Source organism: Metopolophium dirhodum, chromosome 7 (assembly GCF_019925205.1).
Source record: "Metopolophium dirhodum isolate CAU chromosome 7, ASM1992520v1, whole genome shotgun sequence".
Classification (NCBI taxonomy): domain Eukaryota; kingdom Metazoa; phylum Arthropoda; class Insecta; order Hemiptera; family Aphididae; genus Metopolophium; species Metopolophium dirhodum.
In genome coordinates this window covers 34,541,558-34,563,657 of record NC_083566.1, presented here as the reverse complement: position 1 = coordinate 34,563,657, position 22,100 = coordinate 34,541,558, and the positions used below count along the sequence as shown (strand labels likewise).

The 22,100-nt window shown below is 39.4% G+C and overlaps 1 protein-coding gene across 2 annotated transcripts in view; it reads right to left on the bottom strand.

Annotated features, from left to right (window-relative positions):
* LOC132948110 (zinc finger protein basonuclin-2-like) overlaps positions 1-22,100 on the bottom strand; it is an 81,549-nt gene that overhangs the window by 43,611 nt on the left and 15,838 nt on the right. For both annotated transcript variants that reach the window (XM_061018426.1, XM_061018427.1), the window contains exon 3: positions 12,683-12,832. In XM_061018426.1, the coding sequence (XP_060874409.1) occupies positions 12,683-12,832 (150 nt within the window). The remainder of the gene's footprint in view (positions 1-12,682; positions 12,833-22,100) is intronic.

Genomic DNA, 22,100 nt, shown 5'->3' with positions numbered 1-22,100 from the left:
TTTTGTAATGAATTGGGTTCGAAATTTGAGCTCCAGACATCCGCCGAACTGTGTAGTTTTTTTTAAGGCAAAATCGCATTATTGGCTTTATAATAATAACTGCGCAATATTTGCTGCAATCGCCGGTCCGATATATTGCACGATGCACAATAATAATCAAAGGCGTTCAGCGGTTGGAGGTTTATCTTTAGGAGAGCATAATATATTGATATAGGTACTCAGGTTATGTGGGTATCTATATATAGGCGTATAAAGTGAAAACGGCTGCATAATGCATTCAGTCGTTTTTGAGTGGAGCACATGTATGCTATATAGGTACCTACTATTGTACCTTACTACTTTATCATAATATTGTAAGTCGTCACTTGGAACACTTGGAACACCGAATAATGAATATCAAAACTAACACAATACAATATCATATTGTTCATAATATATACTTTGCCCATTTCTGCCGCCGTGCAGCTAAACTGTATATTTTATTACGGGCAATCAACGAATTGACTTTTTTTTTCAAACTAAACAAAATATAATATAGAGGTAGTAGGTATATATAGTTTATGATGTATGCCATCATATATCATGGAGTTGGTATGTATTTTTTTTTTTTTTTTTGCAGCCGTTTTCGAGTGGCGAAATAAAAAGCCATCGTCGGGGTCCCCTCCACGCCATGCAGCGCATTAACGCGGGGGCACGTTATTATATTATATATTTTCTCATGGTCTGAATTTTCCCGGGACCCACTTGACGTGGCGGGCGTATAAAGGTATAAGCTGCACCATATATATATATATATATATATATATATGCATATAATATTATACAGGGCCACCCGTTGTTTGCTGAACACTTCATCTCTACTGCTCGCTCTACCGGCCACGGTGGCTCAACCCTTCGATCAACACTGTAATTACGCCATTTTGACTTTTGCCATATTCTCCTCGCATCCCCTCACCCCCCACCACGACCATCCCCGATCCGGGGGGATATACTTTTTAACCCTTTCGACGTGACGGAAAATCTGCGATCCAAACAGACCACCTATGTAATATTAAAATGACGGTTGATTATTTTTAATATTTCATTTGTAACCCTAACGCGTCCAGGACTTAGCTATATGTGTATCCGAATAATGCGTTTCCAGAATGTAACGGAATTCTTACTTTCTACTACGACTGCATATATCGCTTTTGGATTAACGTATATTATGTTTATCGTAAATACTTAGCCTCCGTTAGGCGGCAGGCGCAAGTTAAAAATAATATAATATATGTAATTTTTAAATTGTTAGATACGTGATTGCCACCGCCACCGGCCGATAGACGATTGGAGATATTATATTAGCATTTATAATATATGGCGCTAGATAATCATTTCCGATGGGTAGTAAATTCACTGAATAATTTATTAATATTTTACAAGCAAGTTAAGTGTATAATAAAACACTCGGTGCCAGCTATACGCAGTTGTCGCGATATTATAATTGCATCGGCGATGTCAACCCATCCGTAATAAAATCTCATTTAATTCCCACGGAGACAACTTTTACAAACACGATTAGTTTATGCACGTTGGCCAAAGCCCAAACCATATATAAACGTAACTGGAAATTAGACGGTTTGCAGCACACAGCATATTATTATGCAGTAATTACTGTGTTTAATTTTTTTTTTTTTTTTACTGCAAATCATTATTTTGTCAAACGATCAAACCGATTACGGTGGGAGGTAGCGTATAGCACTTGTAATATTTTTAAGTACAACAAAACTCGGTTTACCTTGTGAACGGGACAACGTCATAGGAAACGGCCAAGGAAATCAAGGTGTGATCTTATTATAATACAACTATGTATATATATATATATATATATATGGCTATAGTACGTTATGTGATGTCACGAGCAAATAATATACTAATATCGGAATATATATTATATATTATGTTAGGTTAGATATCAAATTAAATCGTGTGTCGTTAATATTTAATTATATAAATCCGACGTCATTTCACTTCGTATACAATTTGACGCGGCCCCTCGATGGAATACAACTAAACGTATTATAATTATTAATATTATTATTATTATTATTATTATTATTAGGTATGTAGTATAATGCATGTGGTAGCCATACAAGGTTTTGGGTCGATTAATAATACCGTCCTCATCGGACGACCTTTTTGACTCAAAATCGAGAAAAAATTGTTTAAAAGAAACAAATAATACGTATTAAGTGTACATAATAGTGAGACGACGATGATACGAACAAAATACTATATACGTATACACGACGGATTGATGATTTTCAGAAAAATCGAAACTCAATGTGTAGAAGAATGCGAGACGATCGGACACGGCTACCGCGCGACGGCGACGAATTAAAGGCGAAGGGGGTAGGGAGGTGGAAATCATATTGTTATACCATTATTGTACATACACACACACACAAAAAGAGCTGACTGTCGTTTGATTTACTCGCAGGTAGTACGGCGCGCAATCATAATAGGAATATTGTATTAATATTATTATTATTATTATTATTATCTGTCGTCTGCACGCAGCGAACACCTATAACCTAACCCAAACGGTATATTATAATATGTTTTAAGACGTAACGATTTGTTATTATAGGGTATCGGTGACCGGCCGAGAGCCACTCCACATTATCGACCGCGCTACACACGAGGTGGCCGTGCGGGCGGTATTCTTGGTTCGAGTGCGTCCGTGTGACGATCGAAATTGCGGCGCAGAGACCAATAGAGTCGAGTGATTGGCACATTTCTTTGTGTCACACCTATTGTGCGACGGCGCAGTATTATACAGTGTGTATATATATATATATATCAATACGTGATGTGCTCGTATGTCGACGGACTGGAGGCCCTGCAAAGGGGAAATCGAATTACTCGGGTCGTCGTCGTCGCATTAGCTGAAGTCTCCTGCACCGGGGTGGCATAGGTGGTGGTCATGTAGATATATATATAAAAATATAGTGAGACATCTGTACAGGTATAAACGGTCAGACTCAGGAACGCTTCCGTATCCTATACATACATTGAGTGAGTGGGAGCAGGGAGAGAGACGTTGAACGTACATCGTGATGTGGACGACGGCAAAGGGATGCAAGGCGATTGTCGTCATCGGCGATGACGATATATATACATGGAGATTGGCGAATGTATGTTATGATGTGTTCAAACATTTATGTATATTATTAACATAAGGAGCTTGTGATGGCTGCGATACCGAATGAAAATTTGTATATTATTGTATTATATACCTGTAGTGTACTAAAATAAACTCGTATCTATATTTATACATATATATATATAATATATATATTAGAATATAGTATATACCGATACGGAACGAGAGGAGGAAAGTATAGTATACCGATTGTAAATAATGTAATGTATAATAATAATAATAATAATAACAACGCCGTCTGAATACGTTGCACTCTGGAAACCACATCTCACCCCAAACAATCGGCAGGGCACATGACGAAGCTCTTTGCACGACGACGGACCATAAAGTATATGCGCTGACGATACATATGCGAGAAAGTGTGTTTGCCGAAACGCGTACGACGCACACTCGCACGAGAGAGCATATAATAATATATATAAATAATCGCAATACCACCGTATATCTAATATATAAATGTGAAAATGAAATATATATATATATATATATGAACCACGGCGACGGCAACTGTACAACGACATCCGACGGAAATACGATGACCGGGCGTTATTCATATGCGGCGAATAATATTATAATAATGCGCAGGCATCACAATGTTATGTGTGCGCAACTGACCGTCGTCGGCTCGTTTGTGCGATTTTCCCAATTTATGTCACGCGCGTTTCTCTTTCGCGCGACGATTTTTTCGATCGCAGTACACCGTCTTGCGGCCAAATATAGGACGTGCCCGCGTCGCATTATCGGTAAACCGTGAAAAAAGTCCGGGTAAAAACAGATTTTGGGTAACGCAATTTTTTTTGCTGAGGAAAATTGTATTGGATATATTACAGTAGTGCCACGCATGATAGGTACACATTATAATACGCACATGTGTATACCGCGCGGTATAGCTGGTAGTCGTTTAAAACGTACATTGTGTATCATTATTATTGTTATTAGTATATTATTGTGTACGCGTGTATAACGCTAACACCCGCACGTCACGTCGTCGTACCCCATATCCGCTTATACAGGTATGTATATATTATAATATACACTTTCAGCCAGCTATGTAATAATACAATTATTACTATTATATGCGTCCACCCACGTTCCTAGGCGGAAAACATTTTCCGCCGCCGTGCATGACACGCGCGACGACCGCACACACCGGAATTAACGTATCTGTTTGTTTTCCGAGCCGGCCCGGCGGGAGGATTTTTTTCGGGGGTGGGGGGGGGGTGGTAGGAGGGTTTTCGCGTGAGGCGGTGGGCGGAGCGGGGCGATAAATTAAAACAAAGATTTTCCTATCCCTCCCGTCGCCCCCGAGGTGGCGTGTCCCAGTGCAGTTATACCCTTAACATATATACGTTCATTATGTATAATATATACGGTCGCTGGTTATATGTATATATTATAAAGGGGTACGAGTGGCCTGTACGCGATATGGTCGGTCGCCGCGCTTGACACACAACTCACTCACTCCCGCCGCCGCCGTCTCGGTAGTTATCTTCGTCGCATATATATACATTATAAATGCGGGTGTATGCGTATGCAGGTACAAACGACGCACGACACGGTAGGGCGGTCAACCCGCCCCATTCTATATATATATATATTACAGTAGGTTTTGTGTGTGTGTGTGTAGGCGTTAACTGCACCGGTGTATAATACGCACGTCGCCACGCGATTTCCATGTACTACACGTCGACACGACACGGTATCCGACGCCTCGTCCTGCCCCGGTGCCGGGGCCAGAGGGTGTGCTGTTTGCGGGTTGTCGCTATACGTGTTGTTACAAAACGGTCGGCGGGCCGATAACGCGACCGAGATTATATTATAAATACACGTTTCGTGGTAAAATTTATACGTATACCCTACGGTGAGCAAGCGGACGAGCGGGTGGCGAAAGGGCGGGGGCGGACGCACGAAATCGTTAAGTCGCGGGTTTTGCATGCCGGGGGGGGGGGGGGGGGGAGAGAGAGAAATAGTTGCGAGCGTCCGACGAGAAAAACGAATCGGCCGGCGAGTTCCATTGGATATTATATACGGACGCGTAAGAATGCACCGCACGTGGAATGATCGGATTAATATATTTTTTATTGTATTACTATGCTATTCGTGCATATTATTATAGAGGTACTATTGTAGAGGAACGCACATGCGTTTATTATATAATATAATAATATAATAACATTATCATAATCCCGTTCACGCGGTGGTCAATTAACGATAATAACAAGCGCTTTGTAATAGAAAACTGAACTCACAATAATATTATATTATACAGTTTCGATTAAGCCATATGCCCATATATATATACACATATTTTAGCTGTATGCATCATGTGCGCTAGCGCGAGCGGTCTACGTGCGCGAATTTTCTGGATAATCTTAAATGACGCGGTGATTTTCAACGATCGATTTAACATGATATATTATATTATCGAAACGAAATAGCATAATAACGTCAACACAACAATGTAGGTGGAAAATTGAGTGTTGTTCAAACGACGTGCGCGGTCTCTGATGCAAAAAAAAAATTAGATGGAAAAAAAACCACCATCGTATAGCTGTATAATATATATTATATTTTTATCGTGGTGTGTGTGTGTATTGAGTATAACTTTAAGAGCGATTCTAGTTCCCACTCCGCCAGTCATATTCTACTATTTTACATAGTACATAAATATTACGTGCAAGTTACGGGCTTACAAATTCATCGGGGGGACCCGTCGTTAATTACCTAGGACGCTTGGAGTTTTCGTCGTAACATGGCTGGTAACCCACCTAACAGCTGACCTATCTCTCCCCCCTCTCTCTCTCTCTCTCTCTCTCTCTCGCATGCACACCGCGGAAGATTTCTGTGTGTAGGATTGATTTGTGACCGTTTTCGTCATTTTCTCACGGCATCAACATTCGGCGTACGCGCATTGTGTACATTATATACATATAAGTAGGCCTACACACACACACACACACGAGTTATTTTCACATCGCGTGACGACCGAACGTGAAACTGTATAGGAAGAGCCTCACATCTTCGTCATCGATACACGTCGTAAGCGCATATTATTTTATTACGTAGGTATATCGTTTTGGTAGGTTCTATCTATGTGTGTGTATATATTATATATATATATATATATACATAAGTAGGCTCTAAGTATGTGTGTACATCTATTCTCGGATTAAAGCGCACGCGGGTGTGTAAACGACGAGATTATAATATTGTGTATATATCCCACGTAAAAACCGTAATATATATATATATGGATGCATGTATAAGAACCGCGGCACACACGACGGAAGTATTCTCGGAGCGTAAATATTTCTTTCGCTTGGCAAATAATAAACAGCGATGCCGGAGTGGGTAACGCGGGTGCGGCGAGGACCCTCGTAGAATAAGTTTTCTGCCCGGACTTCGTGGCTCGGGGAATGGGATCGGGATGGAAGGAGATGTATGCGCGCTGCAGTATTTTAATGGCAGCTATAATATTCGTAATTAATCCCTGGAAAATTCCAGTCCCGCGGTCTATATAAATATGAGCATACATAATATTCGTAAATAATGAGCCACGGGGGCGATTCCGGCAAAAGACGTATACTTATATAATACATGGATATAGGTACGCGGAGAATCGCATTTGTGCGCCGTATTAATTAAAAATAAAAAATGAAAATATAATAACAACAATGACGTCCGCCAGCGGAGAGTTCAAGTGGCTACGGTGTACATTTAGGCGAGTCGGATTTATATGCAATGATATTATAAAAAAAAAAATCGTAAGAGCGTAGGTACTGCGGGTGGTGATGGGGGGGTCACGCCGTTCGTTGATTGGCATGCACAGTGGAAAACGTATAATACACAGTGCGCCTACTACAAGTCGGATGTATATAAATGTACACACGGCGTACCGATGTATAATTTATTCTAAACTACAAATTGTTTTTTTTTTTTTTTTTTGGAAAGGGGGAACTTCATCATATTTGGGGGATTTCGAGTAGCGCGATTGTTGTACGGATAATGAGTGCGATGATTAGCATATATAATTTGAATTGTTCCCGCCGTCGTTACATTATGGCTAACCGAAATTCTGAGATATGCGATGTGTGGGTTTTCTGTTGGCCCAGCAGCGTCGGGTTTTAGGTACTCGATAATTTCTCCACGTATAATATTATTACTGTCGTGCGGCGATGTCCAGACGCACGCGCGTGCGCGCTCACCATTGTATCCCGCCCGGTTGACTGGTATCCTCTGGTCGTGATCGCGTCAAGGACTCGTCGTGAAACGACCGTCTCTATGGCTTACGACGACCGATTCGTATAATATAGCGTCGACGCGTTCGGAATCCATATATATATATATATATATCATGTACATAGCAGTATATGTATATATAAAATATAATAATTTTATGAATATTACTTGTACGTCGCCGCGCGCACTTAAACGCGCTCGCCGTTTTTCCAATTAGTTTCGATTTGTTTTTTTTTTTTTTACTCGAAAATACGAGTCGACGATTAATTTAATAATATATCGCGTGTATCATACAACGCACATGCAATACGCTCGCAGCGTTCGAGAACCGGGCGTGGGGCGGCGACACCGCACAAATCAATCACGTGGTGACCGTGCAGCGTGCGGCAATGACGCAGATCGACCGAAATCTATTTTCATTTTACACAAATTCTTTGTACACTGCGGCACCAGTCGCACCATGGACATATAACCGCGTCTTCGGCGCACGAAGAGTTTCACTCACTTCACAGTCTCGGTATAATGCAGGTACATACAATTATACAGGAACCTGTAGACTTCAGCATAATATCTTTTACGCGACCCGTCGTAAATTGTTATTATGTTATATTATATCATTTGTTCTGAAAATATAATATTATAGTCTTGCGTTTCCGCAACGATATAATGTATGATATGATTGCGGTGTAGGCACCTATATGGCTGTATACACAATGTACGACTACATATAGTATATACATTATACAGATACACTGTATATTATAATGTGCTCACTAGCACGCGTATTATAGGTGATATATATATATATATATATGGTATGCGGACCGCAAAATGTAATTTCCATATATACGTAAAGGGTTCCGGGCGGTGTCCTACCCCTTCTGCTGACGCCGGTCGGTCGGTCAACCCATATTGTAATTTGTATTATTATTATTATCCGTATTGTTGTGAGCGCGCGCGGAAAGAGCGTATATTATTATTATACGAACCGATGACGTGTGGCACAAGGGAGAGGGATTTGGTAATAGAGGGAGAGGAACTTGGTGAGAGAGAGAGAGAGAGATACGACTGCGCAGAGTGACTGAAGCAGGATAAACTGGAATGATGCAAGATGGACGGCTATACATCGCAGCGATAGATTGGCGAGGCGAGAGGTGGTTGGGGGATATTGACCTGTCAACGGGGACCGGATGGAATTAATGCTGAACCCTTTTGCACACGTATCTAAATATGTATATATACGTATACCAAACACACACACACACACACGAGTTATATAGGTACACACACATACAGAAGCAGCGGTGGCCATCATGTGCCGTAGTTGTACACGCGCGAGTGCAATATTACGGTGCTGTTTGTGGTGGCGGGTAGGGGTAAGCAAGGGGGGGGACAACAAGCAAATTATAATCCCTTCAGTTTCTGTGCCGGAAGAAGGGTCTCCATACCTACTGCACACATAGCGTCACGAGTTTGGGGCACAGTAGCCCATACTATACTAATATATTATGATAATGCACATTACGCTCACTATACATAAACGTGATCTGTATATATTGTCTACATATATGACTATATTATAATATATATATATTTATAGAGAGAGAGATAATAAGTTTAACTTTATACGTTAAATATACTGTCAACTCACTCAGATTTTCATTTCTCTCTCACATTAGATCGGGTTTGGCGCGTAACTGTGTAAGGGTTGTTATAGTATATTAGTATATGGTATAGTATTGGAGCGGTGGTAGTAGTGGTACTAATAGTAGTGACATTACACGTAGTTAACATCACATAAAAAAATTCCCGCCGTTACGGTCGTAAAAATGTTCATCGATTATTTAATATAATATTATATAATATGTCTATATAAACGCTCGTGCGCGTGTAGTAGTGATATTGTGGTCGTATAGCCGTGGCGGCATCGGTTTTAGCGATGAGAAGTGGAGACAAAGGAAAAAAAGGGGTGTAACGTCATATTTTGCGGCGATATAGAAGAGTCGATGCGGCAGCGGCGGCCGCCTAGAGATAATGATCTCGGAGAGACCGCGGGCCAGAGAAATATATTAACATTATTTATACAAAATTGGTTGCAGGTGTTTCATCATTTTTATTATTACTACACACATACCGCATTTTTCTCCTCCTCCTGTACCTACCTATAGCAGTAACTGTATATATATTATATTGCCCGGCAGTTATACGAGAGGCAATCTGTGGCGGCCTCAGTGACAGACACCCTGTAATCAGCCCCGAGATGACAGTCACGTACCTTTTATGTGTGTGTGCATCTCATCTCCATAATAACATGGCACTACTACTACTACTACTACTACTACACGCCAACACACGTATATATATACATTATACTCGCCGATCGATGTCCTCTCGTGCGCAGGTATACACATACTAATAATATACGTGTGCACATACCGAGTGCTTTGGTCGTCATCATAGTCGTCGTCGTCGTCGTCGTCGTCGTCGGTCGTCGTTCAACCGGTCTGAACACGGAGCTCATATAGAAGTAAAAAAAAAATAAAAAACGCCCACAGGCCTACCGGTACCTCTAATCATAATGTAATGTCCGGGCCACTCAAAATTGTTACTGTCATTGGCATACCCACTCACACACACACACACACACACGCATATATATATACGATGTCATAATGTCAATTTCGTATACGTATATAATTTCTACCCACCGTGCCCGGCCAGCACCTCTCTCTCGCCGAAGGTAAATCGAAAAAAAAATACTAATAATAATATCATAACCGCAACACTCGTGAATCGAATGTTATATTATTATTGGTATAATATTTTAGGTAGGTACTACTATACGCATGTACGTACGGTGAACGATTGTCGTATGCGCGATCGACGCGAGCACATAATTATTGCTGTGCACGACAATAAGGTCTCCATAAGTATAGTAAGTAGGATAACCGCAAGGCCGTCGAATGCGACGGTGACGCGAAGGACGCACATGTACGGCAATACGCGTATGGTTTATAAATATAATGATATATCGTAGAAACACACACGCGGTACCCATCAAAATCCAAGACTGTCACATTATAACCTCGTGCATTACGATGTACGCGATGCGTTACACAGCAGACGTTAAAAATGTCAAGTGCTTCCGTCGCATGTTATCGAAGTCAACGATAACGATATTGTCGCGCGTCAATTAAAAACCTACTCGATGCCGTTTTTTCCATTCAATATCGTCGTAAAAATAATAACACACTCGCACACACACACACACACACACACACACACACCCTCTCACATCACATACACACGTGCAACTCCCTCGAAAATTACAAAACTCGCGGTGCTAGGCACGACGACTACGACTACGACGACGACGTCGCGACGCTGTGTAATTGAAATTGATCGAGCCGATCGGGCGCGACGCCTGTCACGGCCCATTAAAAACGAGCGTAAATATATATATATATATAAATATATGTGTGTAATATGTATATAATATAAGTACGACGAGGGAAAACGACACTATATACACGCGGGACACATGTACGCGCAGTCAATAGGGTATTATATTGTGTACAAAATATATATACGCCGTGAAAGTGTGTGTGTGTGTGCGTTTCTAGTGGTCGTTATTATCGCATTGTTGTGTATTATTATTATACATTTATACCACCTATAGCAAAAGTGTGCGCACAAGTACACTATAATATCGTTAAGTAGAAGACGGGCGTGTAATGTATACCTATATACAGCGAGTTCCTGCGCGAATATATGGGAAAGCGGTGTTTGTAAGTGTATATGTGGGTATAGGTTTTTTTTTTTTGTATCTGTTTTTTGTGTGAACTTACAGAAACACCGTAGAATTGTTTTTACCTATTCCATGTCCGCCGTCGTCTGCACGACCTATATTATATTATGATGGAACTATATTATCACGTCAGCTGTTATATTTTAGGGTATACTACGCAACACATCTCAATTGGATGCATAATAATACAATATACGCGACTACCACTCGGCGGTAGCGTCTATGTGTATTACATATTATATATATATGTATTTAGGGCGGAATGGAAATTATGTAAAATAGAACGGATATATTATAATATTGTAATACCGACGTCGGGCAGACAACGCGCGGCGGAGGCTGTCAATATCGGCCGGCAGATCGATGGGTATATTGCCGTTTACCGTACACCGCATAATATATTATTATTTATTATCGTATTATATTATATTATTATACATGCACCATCAGTCTATCTTCACTTCGAATGCAAATCACGAAATCCGACGTCGGTATTGATGGATGAGCAGCCGTCGACAGGGGGTGAGGCGCGGGACACGTCGACGACGACTTCCTCGACTTTCCGACCATTACGACAATGACGACTGTATACGCGCGGCGGCGAGGACGAGCGTTCCACTCTAATAGGTCCACATTTCATAAGAAGCTCCTCCAGCCGAACCCGTATTATACGACGTATCATGTGTATATTTTCCGCGTACGCATAATATAGGAAAACCGACGGCAATTATTTATGTATTGTTATTATTCGTATGTACACGCGGCACACAATAAAATATTATCATATCGCGTATCCCGGACCCGGGTGAGTGCGTGACATGCGTGTAAGTATAAAACGTATCTAAGTATGATAATATGACGGCGCTGCGTCCTATAATAGCCACATGTATCCTAGCAACATCCTACCGATCGACGGTCCGCTGGTGCAGCGAGCGGTGCGAAACGCGCGGCGCGCAACACGATTTTTTCGCACGGAAAAGTATGTTGCACTGTGCGAATAATAACGAAATTAATTTCGTATAACGGGCGTGTCGGTCGTGCGATGGGTTGTATATTATGATACGAAAACGACGACGACGTCGATATTATATTATACACTGTGAAGTATATTTTTATCGTATCGTGTGCCGTCGTGCAGTGACGACGGTGAACACACCGCTGTACATAATATATTATATACGCATGGCATGCCGACAAGTTATTGTTTTAAATCGTACATTATTATATATATATATATAATAATAATATTATTATGTATTGCGTATTAAAACGCCCTCCGCAAAGATAGTCGTATTATAATATAGGCGTCACGTCTGCGATTTATTATTGTGTGTGTCGTAAAGTAATGTTCGATGAGAATCGATCGGTTGTATAAGAATATATTATGTACCTATATAGAGAATATAAACAGACGCGTACGCTGTACTTACGGTGCATATGGTTGGAGGCATGGCCATTTGCGGGGGATCCGAAGACGTCCGGGAAGGTCGGATGGGCATCGGAGGTGGTTGTGGCACGATTGGCGGCACGCTGGCTCCAGCCATCTCAGGCCGTAGAAACCACGACGCTACTGAAGCCCACTGGAAAAAAAAAAAAAACACCGCACATAAGTTTATAGTTATAATAAAAAATTACAATAGTGCAGTATGATTGTCTGTTATTATTTCTTTTCATAGTACGAAAATATAATGATAAGCGTGCACGAGGTGACAATATAAATGCGATTTTTTCTTTTGTACATAATACATGCATCTAACCGGGGCAAGGTGCAGGTGGTAAACCCATCTGTGTATACACGTATATACGGCGAGTTGTAATTATATAATTGTGTTTTTTTTTTCAAGCACGGGACATATTAAACGCCGACACTGCACCGGTCGCTATGTTTAGATATATTACATACCTATATACATGTAGAGAATATAATATCACGTACTTGTACTAATGTATAATACGATATTATATACATAGCACACTAACAAGTTTCCGGCTGTTAAAACGACTTGATTCAAACGTCGGTTAATTAGCAAAGCGCGCGAAGGACACGCGACGGCTCGTTATATATATGCTCTAATATTATTAATTATTACATGGATATAATATGTTGATATAACACTATTATGGTAAAATGTTTATATTACATAGAATTCGATCAACTCGGCCAAGATCATCGACAATAATATGGTACGCTATACGCACTGTACATAATATGTAATATTATATTATAATCACCGCTGTAGCTGATATGGTTATTTTTTCTTTAATAACAGAGCCGACTCGCTCGGGAGTAAACCTGAGGAGAAACTCCATACACAATAATACACATAATATTGTAAGTCCGTCGAATGCCACTATATGATATTATTGTGTATACTGTTTGTCGTTGGTATACGGCGTAATAAGTACCAAATGTCGTGATTTTTTTTTCTCACACACCTATACTTGCACATTGTGAATTCAATTCGGGTGAATTAAATCGTTTATTCATTATCCATGTGCGCAAGAAAAGAATAATAAAACTGTCTTCATAATATTATTGGTACGTTGTTTTTGGCGTATAACGGGCGTTTATAGCAGCCCTCTGTGCCCGTAAGAACCCACAACCATCACTCATCCCTGCATTCTATTAATCTCAATAATTTAATCCTCGCAACTGTTCTTAAGATTTTAATGACTTTCATCTCGTGTATTATAAATAATGCAGCGGGTATCCATGTCTTCTTGTTCCAAAGTACCTACTGTTAATTATTTTATAAAATTGGTAAAAAATCAAATTTTGTTTTTATTTTTGAACTTTCCGATACTAATATTCATCTTCCTTTGTGGACGCTTTTCAATTCTCGGGCGTATATTTCACAGTCCTATAGTTGCATTTCTCCTTAATAGATTTCAGTATAATATAATAATAGTATAGTCGCCTACCCCTCCGTGTTATAATCCCTCTATATTGTATCACTAAATGCCGCGCTCGTAATACCCTTGAGCAGTAAACGAAAAGCTGTTTTAAATGATTCACAATGCAGCACACAAATCACGCTCACAATAAATAATAATGTAATCAATAAACAATTGCAGCAATTAACCTACAGCAACTTCCGCGTGATTTTTCATACCGGTACTAAAATATAACACACGATATTATAATAAAACGTCAAACAATAACAATTTTATGTAATATTATTTATTAATGTATACAATATAGGTACAATCAGGGCGATAAGTCCCAATTTTTACAACTATTATTGGTAAGTTACCAGCAATACACACACACACACACACACACGTCACACACATATATATATATTTAAACTAAGCCACGTATATTTAACTATTTTAAATCGTGCGAGTTTAATAGTGTTGTTACGTGCTAAGTTACGTCCTATATTTGTGTGTGTGTGTGTGTGTGTGTGTGTGTGTGTGTGTGTGTGTGTGCGTTTACTGTATTCATGCAAAGCAATAACAACGGCAACGCGGCAATGGCGCTGTTCACCCGGTGTATATAGTGGCGGCGAAAGGATAGGGCGAGAGACGAGCCGAAACGGTCGCGCGAAGCAAGCGTACATTTTGACGTGTAGGTAATAATATAATAATATAATGTACACTATAATATGTTATATTAAGTACCGTGCACATATAAAATGTCGCGTGTCCGACGGGGGCCCCGCAAAGGTCAAACTCGCGGCAGGAGCGGCACACGATAGTAACGAAATAATGACAGCGATAAAAAGGAAAATAAAAATAAAGAGGAAAGTATTTTGTATTATATTGTTATATACACGCCGGACACGCGAAAAACTTGGAGAAAATATCGCTGTGCACTGTCTATACGTCGTCGCTGCTGCCTAAATAGTGGCTCGGGCGATATTATAAACTATACGCACGGAGGCACCGCGTTTATAATCACTATGTCTCACAGTGGTTGTCATGCGGAGGTCGACAGACCGAATTATATGGATATATATAAATATATTATATCGTACTTGTACGCGGTGACGCGGTGTGGGGAGAAAAAAAAAAAGTCTCTGCGAGCGGTTTGTATTTATTTGGTTTTTTAAAGAGCGTGTCCTTAAAATGTCAAGCCTATATATATATATATAAAAACATATTATATTTAGGTGTATTCGGGGAGGGGATGGGGACAGTAAAACGAGCGCGTATACGTTATAAACAATATTATTTTTGTATACAATAACAGAGGATCGCGTGACTTCCGAAAAATTCCGTACGCCAAAGACGAGACGCCACGATAATATGATAGAAATTAAAACGTATACCTATATTACTGTAATATACACCTCCTCCGGTTTGTGCATAACATATATATATAGATATAGGTACGATATTATACAAGCGCATCGATAGGTACTTTACAGCTGTATAAGGTGTCCGATATTATTTCGTTCGTCGTCGTTATATCCCTTGTAAATAAAAATACTAATAAAACGAAGCCGATGACGAAGCTGCGCGGCGTTTTGGCCACCGTTCAAAAAACGCACACGTACATATATATCATAACACATATAATATGCCTCTATCTATATATATATTCTATAATATCGAAAAACATTTATCGTCATGGCGGAAAACACGGCTGCGGCACATGGATATAACGCGTACGTGCGCAGCGGCCAGATCCGTTTATTATACATTCATTCATTTATATATTATATACGTGTGTACCTATATATTTTGTTCCTACTAATCCCTGCTCGCAGCACTGTTTTCCGCGAGAGAGCAGCGGCGGGTTTTTTTTTTTCGTCTATTTATAATCCCTCGGGACCGGGAAATTGCGGTTTTACGACACCCATAAAAGTTTGCGGCAACGACGACGACGACCACATGGCGGTATATTATATACGGCGGCGGCAGCGATCGCGCGCGCGCGTTCAAATCTATATACGATTATATTATTATTACTATTATTATTATTATTATTACTACTACCGCTAGATATATAAAATAATGTACACACACGCGCGTATACATAATATAATACAACGACGAAGTGTATATACGTAGCACACACGCCGTATATAATAATCGACGAGGTCATCCATCCGTGTGTTTGGGTGTGTGTGTGTGTGTGTTCCAAAGGGGCAGTGTATATATATTATATTGTGGTGTATATGTGTGTAAGAGTTCATCTGGCTAAAAGCTTCTTCCCGCCCCCTAACCTCGTCGCGTAAACCTCGTGTCTGACGTATGACAGCGGCCGGAAAAAACCGTTCCGAATTAATGAGCGAGAAAAATAACGACAACTACGCCGCCGCCGTCACGACCCTGCAGCGCGCTCCATATCATTATTATTATCATTATATATTATACTATATAATATAGTATATATATATATATATATACGCTATACACGCCGATTTATGACCGATCGGTTCCCGTCTATACACAAGATATAAACCGATAAACGTTCCGATAGCGCGTATACAATATTAATATGTATTTATTATTTCGCTGCACTGTTCGTTTTCGCGAGAGTAAATCGATGTGCGGTGTGTATCATGTACATTAATTATTATCGTACACCGTCCGACGATCTGCGGCGAACCATATAGAGATTGAAACGCGCCCCAAACGAGAGTGACTGTATTTACAGTACACGCAGTCCCACCGACTCTGTATAATATGATATTGTTTTTTTTTTTGTTGTTCGGTTTGATTGAAAATTATTGTATATTTTTGTTTGGACCGTTTTATTATACACCTAGTAGGTATATTATGTTATGATACCGTCGTCGTACACGTTCAACACATTCGTCCCACGGTATAATTTATTGACGCCCCGAAGTCAAAACACACATATGCGTACAGCTGATACTTAAACGGCCGACTGAAACGAAATAAACGCGCGAGCAAACGATGTTAAATTGTACCTGCGGTACTCGGAGTAATAATAACGATATTAATTAACTTTTCCGAAGTGACAAACGGCGCCGCGGTGCGCTCCGTTGGGGTAACTCGAATTCCATTATAATATATTATTATATATTATATTATTATATAGTAGGTTACCCGAACGACGAGAAACCGTTTTGAAATCAAAGTAATTATATATAGTTTTCGGGGGTTATATAGTGGGCGCGATTATACCTATAACACGAAAAGGTTTTAAATTTAAAGAAGAAACGTGAAAGTAGTTATTACTGTGCGTGGAGGGGTTCTGCTGTCCCAAACATATATCATATATAGCTATTAGCTGGTACATCATAAATATATTTACACACACACACACACATTGTTAAAAAACCGTTTAACCGTTCCGAGTCTCCAGATATTGATTAATTTATCGATATGACGATATATTTGTATAATATATACACAATATACGTTTGAAACGGAGAGGCAAGTTAATATGTATAATTTTATACTTTGACGATGACCTTAAGGACACATATTACACACACACACAGTAATTTACACATTGATTGGTATGATAATAAAATATATATACATATATATTGCACAACAATGTTCTTGTGTCAGGTGGTACACGCATACATATAGATTCAATATCGATATAATATAATATTAAAATATTCTATTACGCATATAGATACACAATTATAATATTATTATTATTATTATTATACAGCTGTAGGCAAATATAATGGCAACCGCGACGACGGTTTAAATCCGCGTGTAATAAAATAATTTATATTTTTATATATACCTATAATATATTATATGAATTATACGAGACCCATTCGATGTTTGTAGATGCACGTTTAAATGTTTTGACATAGTTTTTACATCGTCACGTGAACACACATAATACAAATTAGGCGTATTGTAATGTATACAAACATATTATAATAATAACTTGCGGCAAAAAAAATGATGGACCAGCGTTGTAGTGTGTACATAGAGGTATATGTAATAAATATTGATATTACCTATATACGAAAATATTATCGGTTGTAGGTATACCTACCTATTATAAGGGGACCTGCAACAAACGAGTTTTCCGAAATGATTTTTCATCGGGGAAAAAAAATAGAATAAAATTGTATTCATACCCATTGCACTCTCATAATACTATAGTGCTGGTGCATAACAACACATGTGTATAATAATATTGTAATATATTATGCTAAATATCGTCGCTATATGTATTTCTATATTGTCTTGGCGAGCGCCCGTGCTTTAATCTATTATTGAGATCTTTATAATGTGTGTGTGTGTGTGTGTGTGTGTGTGTGTGTGTGTGTGTGTGTATGCGCGTTATAATATGTATGATAATATGATATAATAATAATATATGCACGTATAGGTATAACGCCGAGCTGCCGCCGCTGCTAATGGCCTGCGATACCTCCGCGCGCACTCTGCACGGCTCTTTAAGGTCAACCGTACCCCGAGGAGGCTCCTACTTAAGTCGTCTTGTCATATCTTTGTGTGGTTATTATTATTATTATTTTCAATACTCGTTACTCGGCCCGCGTGCAGTCGATCAGTGACAACCGGTTCCCCCCTACACGCAGAGACTTCACCTCGGAGACGCGACAGCCGCATACAACATTATAATGCACGCGCATGTTATATACTATTCTATTCTATAAACAATCACTGAAATAATCACTATAGATATTTTAATACTTGGCAATAAACAAATAATAATATAATATAATACGTTAAATTTTATTATATCCTGTGAGCTGTACAATATTATACAAAATAATAATTATTACTTTACGGATGTAATAACGTTTTATGTACCAATAATGCATAATATAAAAACACAATATGATACGTGTAGGTACGTCGCTTAATTTATTTTTTTGGGTACATGCGATTATAATGTTTACGATAATAATATATCATGCAGTTCCAAACGTTGTTATTCCGTTCGTATGCTCATAATGAGGCGCGCGCATGCATGCACGGAGTAGATATTTATTCGAAAAATTACGGGGAAACACAGCCGCCGCCGTTGTTGGAGGGAACGATCTGTTACCTAGGAAACTAATTAACGGATCTCAACCCTATCGTTTTACTTTACTCTTCATGAATATTTATTATAACGAGCTACCGCCGCAGCTTCTTCTCCGTATCCTTCGTCTTGTCCGGATGGGGTGAGCTCCACCTCAGTGACGACGGCGGCGCGGCGGCGACGAAGTCTCAATTATTATTATTATTATTATTATTCAAAAGAGAGCCGTCTCGTCATCCATCGTACCTCGCGTACTGTATATAACGTTATAATATAATATTATACGCACGCGAAATCGATACTTTGCGAATTCCCTCTGCGTGGCCTGTACCTATATCATATATTTACCGGTATACAAAACACACTGTGCTAACTAAAAAATGAAGAAAAATAAAAAAAAAAAAAACCCCGAAAAATAACGAACCGAGGTGGGACGCGTTATAAATGATCGAGAATAGAGGGGGCGTCGTTTATATTTACGCACGACGACGTATATATTATATTGCTCGTTGATATAAAAAATTGTGCACCCTTTCCACCACCACCAGCAGCAGCAGCTGCGCACGGTCCCGAGTCTTTTTTATTTATTTATTTTTATTTTTTTTTTTTTGTGTGTACACGCGTCGGCCATGCGTAAAATTCTTCAAAATGCTAATATCGGAAAATGCACGGGAAGCCCGGAGTCCGGGGAACAAAAAGATCATAACGCCCCGACGGCGGTACTTTAACCCCTTTTTTCGCTCCACGACTAACACAAAAGGAGGCTGTACCCCGGTGGGGTCGGAGCATCATCGATTCTAATTGGCCGGCCGACAACGACATTTGCACAGAATGTCCCCCTCCCGCGTCCAGGTCGACGCATACGGCACGCGGAGAGGGGGAGTTTAAACGCTAAATAATAATAATTATGATAATATAAAAAAAAAAAAAAAGCAGGGCTGAACCGAAAGTTTGGGATTACGCATTAAACATTGAATACATATATATATACCTATATAGGATATTGAAAATTGAACGCGGGGAACTCTATTAATTAAATCGTTCGCGTGTGCAGTGCAGGACGACGACGACGACGACTACATTATTATTATTAAACTTGTTAAAACATAACGCACGCGTGATTTCATTAAATCCGAGCCACACCACATGTATATAACATTATTGTGTATAGTATATTATATACACGCCGGCCGGCGTGGCGTCGCTGTGTTAATCTGACGATCAAACAATGCGCGAAAACGGATCTATGTGCACGTGCAGCATTATGTATAGTAATATATTATTATACGACCGTATAATATTATAAATGATATCATATTATATATTATATCGATGTCTGCGTGTGTATTTGTTCAATAAGACGGTTGAATTAAAGTGCAAGACGGTCTTGTGTGTGTATAGTGCATATTGCTGTCCGTACCGAAATATCTTGACGAGAAAAACAAAAAATCGAATCAATAACAAACAAATGTATAAAAAAAAAAAAACTATCCGTGTGAAGGGAAATCTATTGTAGGAAGAGGACGATTCACGATACAACAAATTAGTAACGTATATTGATGTGCACGCAACGATTCAATACAACGATCGTCAGGATAATGTCAAAAATACAGTAGACATAGTAAAATGATACAAAAAAAATGATGTTTTCAAAATCTCTCTACCGTTCGATATATACGAGTACCGCTACACCTAAGAGTTTTGGTTGAATGGCTGCAGATGTCACCGTAGTTACGATGGTAGATATAACACTTGTTAACAACAGTGTAAGTACATGATTTTGACATCATCATAGAAGTGACCAAGATTAGGCACCAATTTAATTACAAACCATCGAAATAGATAAACAATAGATGTCGATGTTCTAAACAATTCCAATCATTCTTTTTTGTACTAGCCATAAGTCTACATTAAATAAATCTCCACTCGATAAATGGAAAATGGATACGATATTTTTATTTTTTGTAAACAATATACATAATACAAAAACACAAAAATTTAATAATAAAATACGAAAAAATCTGCGATTTGAATAATATACTCAAATGTGCAAAATAAAATGTTTGCTTCGAATTCGACAAATCGTCTGCACCCTCGTCGGGCCGCATAAACCCAATGATTATAATATGTGAACATCTAACGATTCGTTCTCTAGGCCGCTCACCGAGAACTACCTAATTATATACATATATAATTGATCGGTTTTTAAGACACGGTGCACGAAATGTATCGATACACACTCGTCGTCGAGTACCATCACCTACCTACAGCATAATAATATTATTATGTTATGCAGTCGCAAGTGGCAAGTCGCATAACATAACATATTATGTACATAATATCATGCGTCAATTACACCATTCGTGTACGACCCTACGTCTACACCGTACACCGTACACCGTACACAAGAGTTGTGCAATGCATGTTTATAATACGCGTTGTTATAATATTATACGTGTTTATGTGTGTTATTTTTTTGAGTTTGGCGCACGACAAACGGCGGACAGCGGCCGCACGGGCCGCCACAGGATATAACGACGACGACCGTTTAATTACAGAAATGTCAGCACGCGCGTTCATTCCAACAACGTCTTGCGTCCGCCGGACTGCCGAGGCGGTTTGACAGTGTAATTGCCGTGAAAATGCACACTCGCACCACGTACCTATATATTATTATGTACAATAACAATACTATGATATTGTTATATTGTGTACCGTGCTCTTTTGTTTGCGGCAGAGGATGACGCGCGCGCGTCTATACGCCACCTATGTCCAATTCATATTATACTCGGGTAGGTATATTATAATACCCGACTGTTTGGGTGGATGCTATGGAAATGCGCTATGGAAAACGAAATTCGACATCCGGCAAACGCACTTGGTGTAAAAAAACACGACCTTGGTCA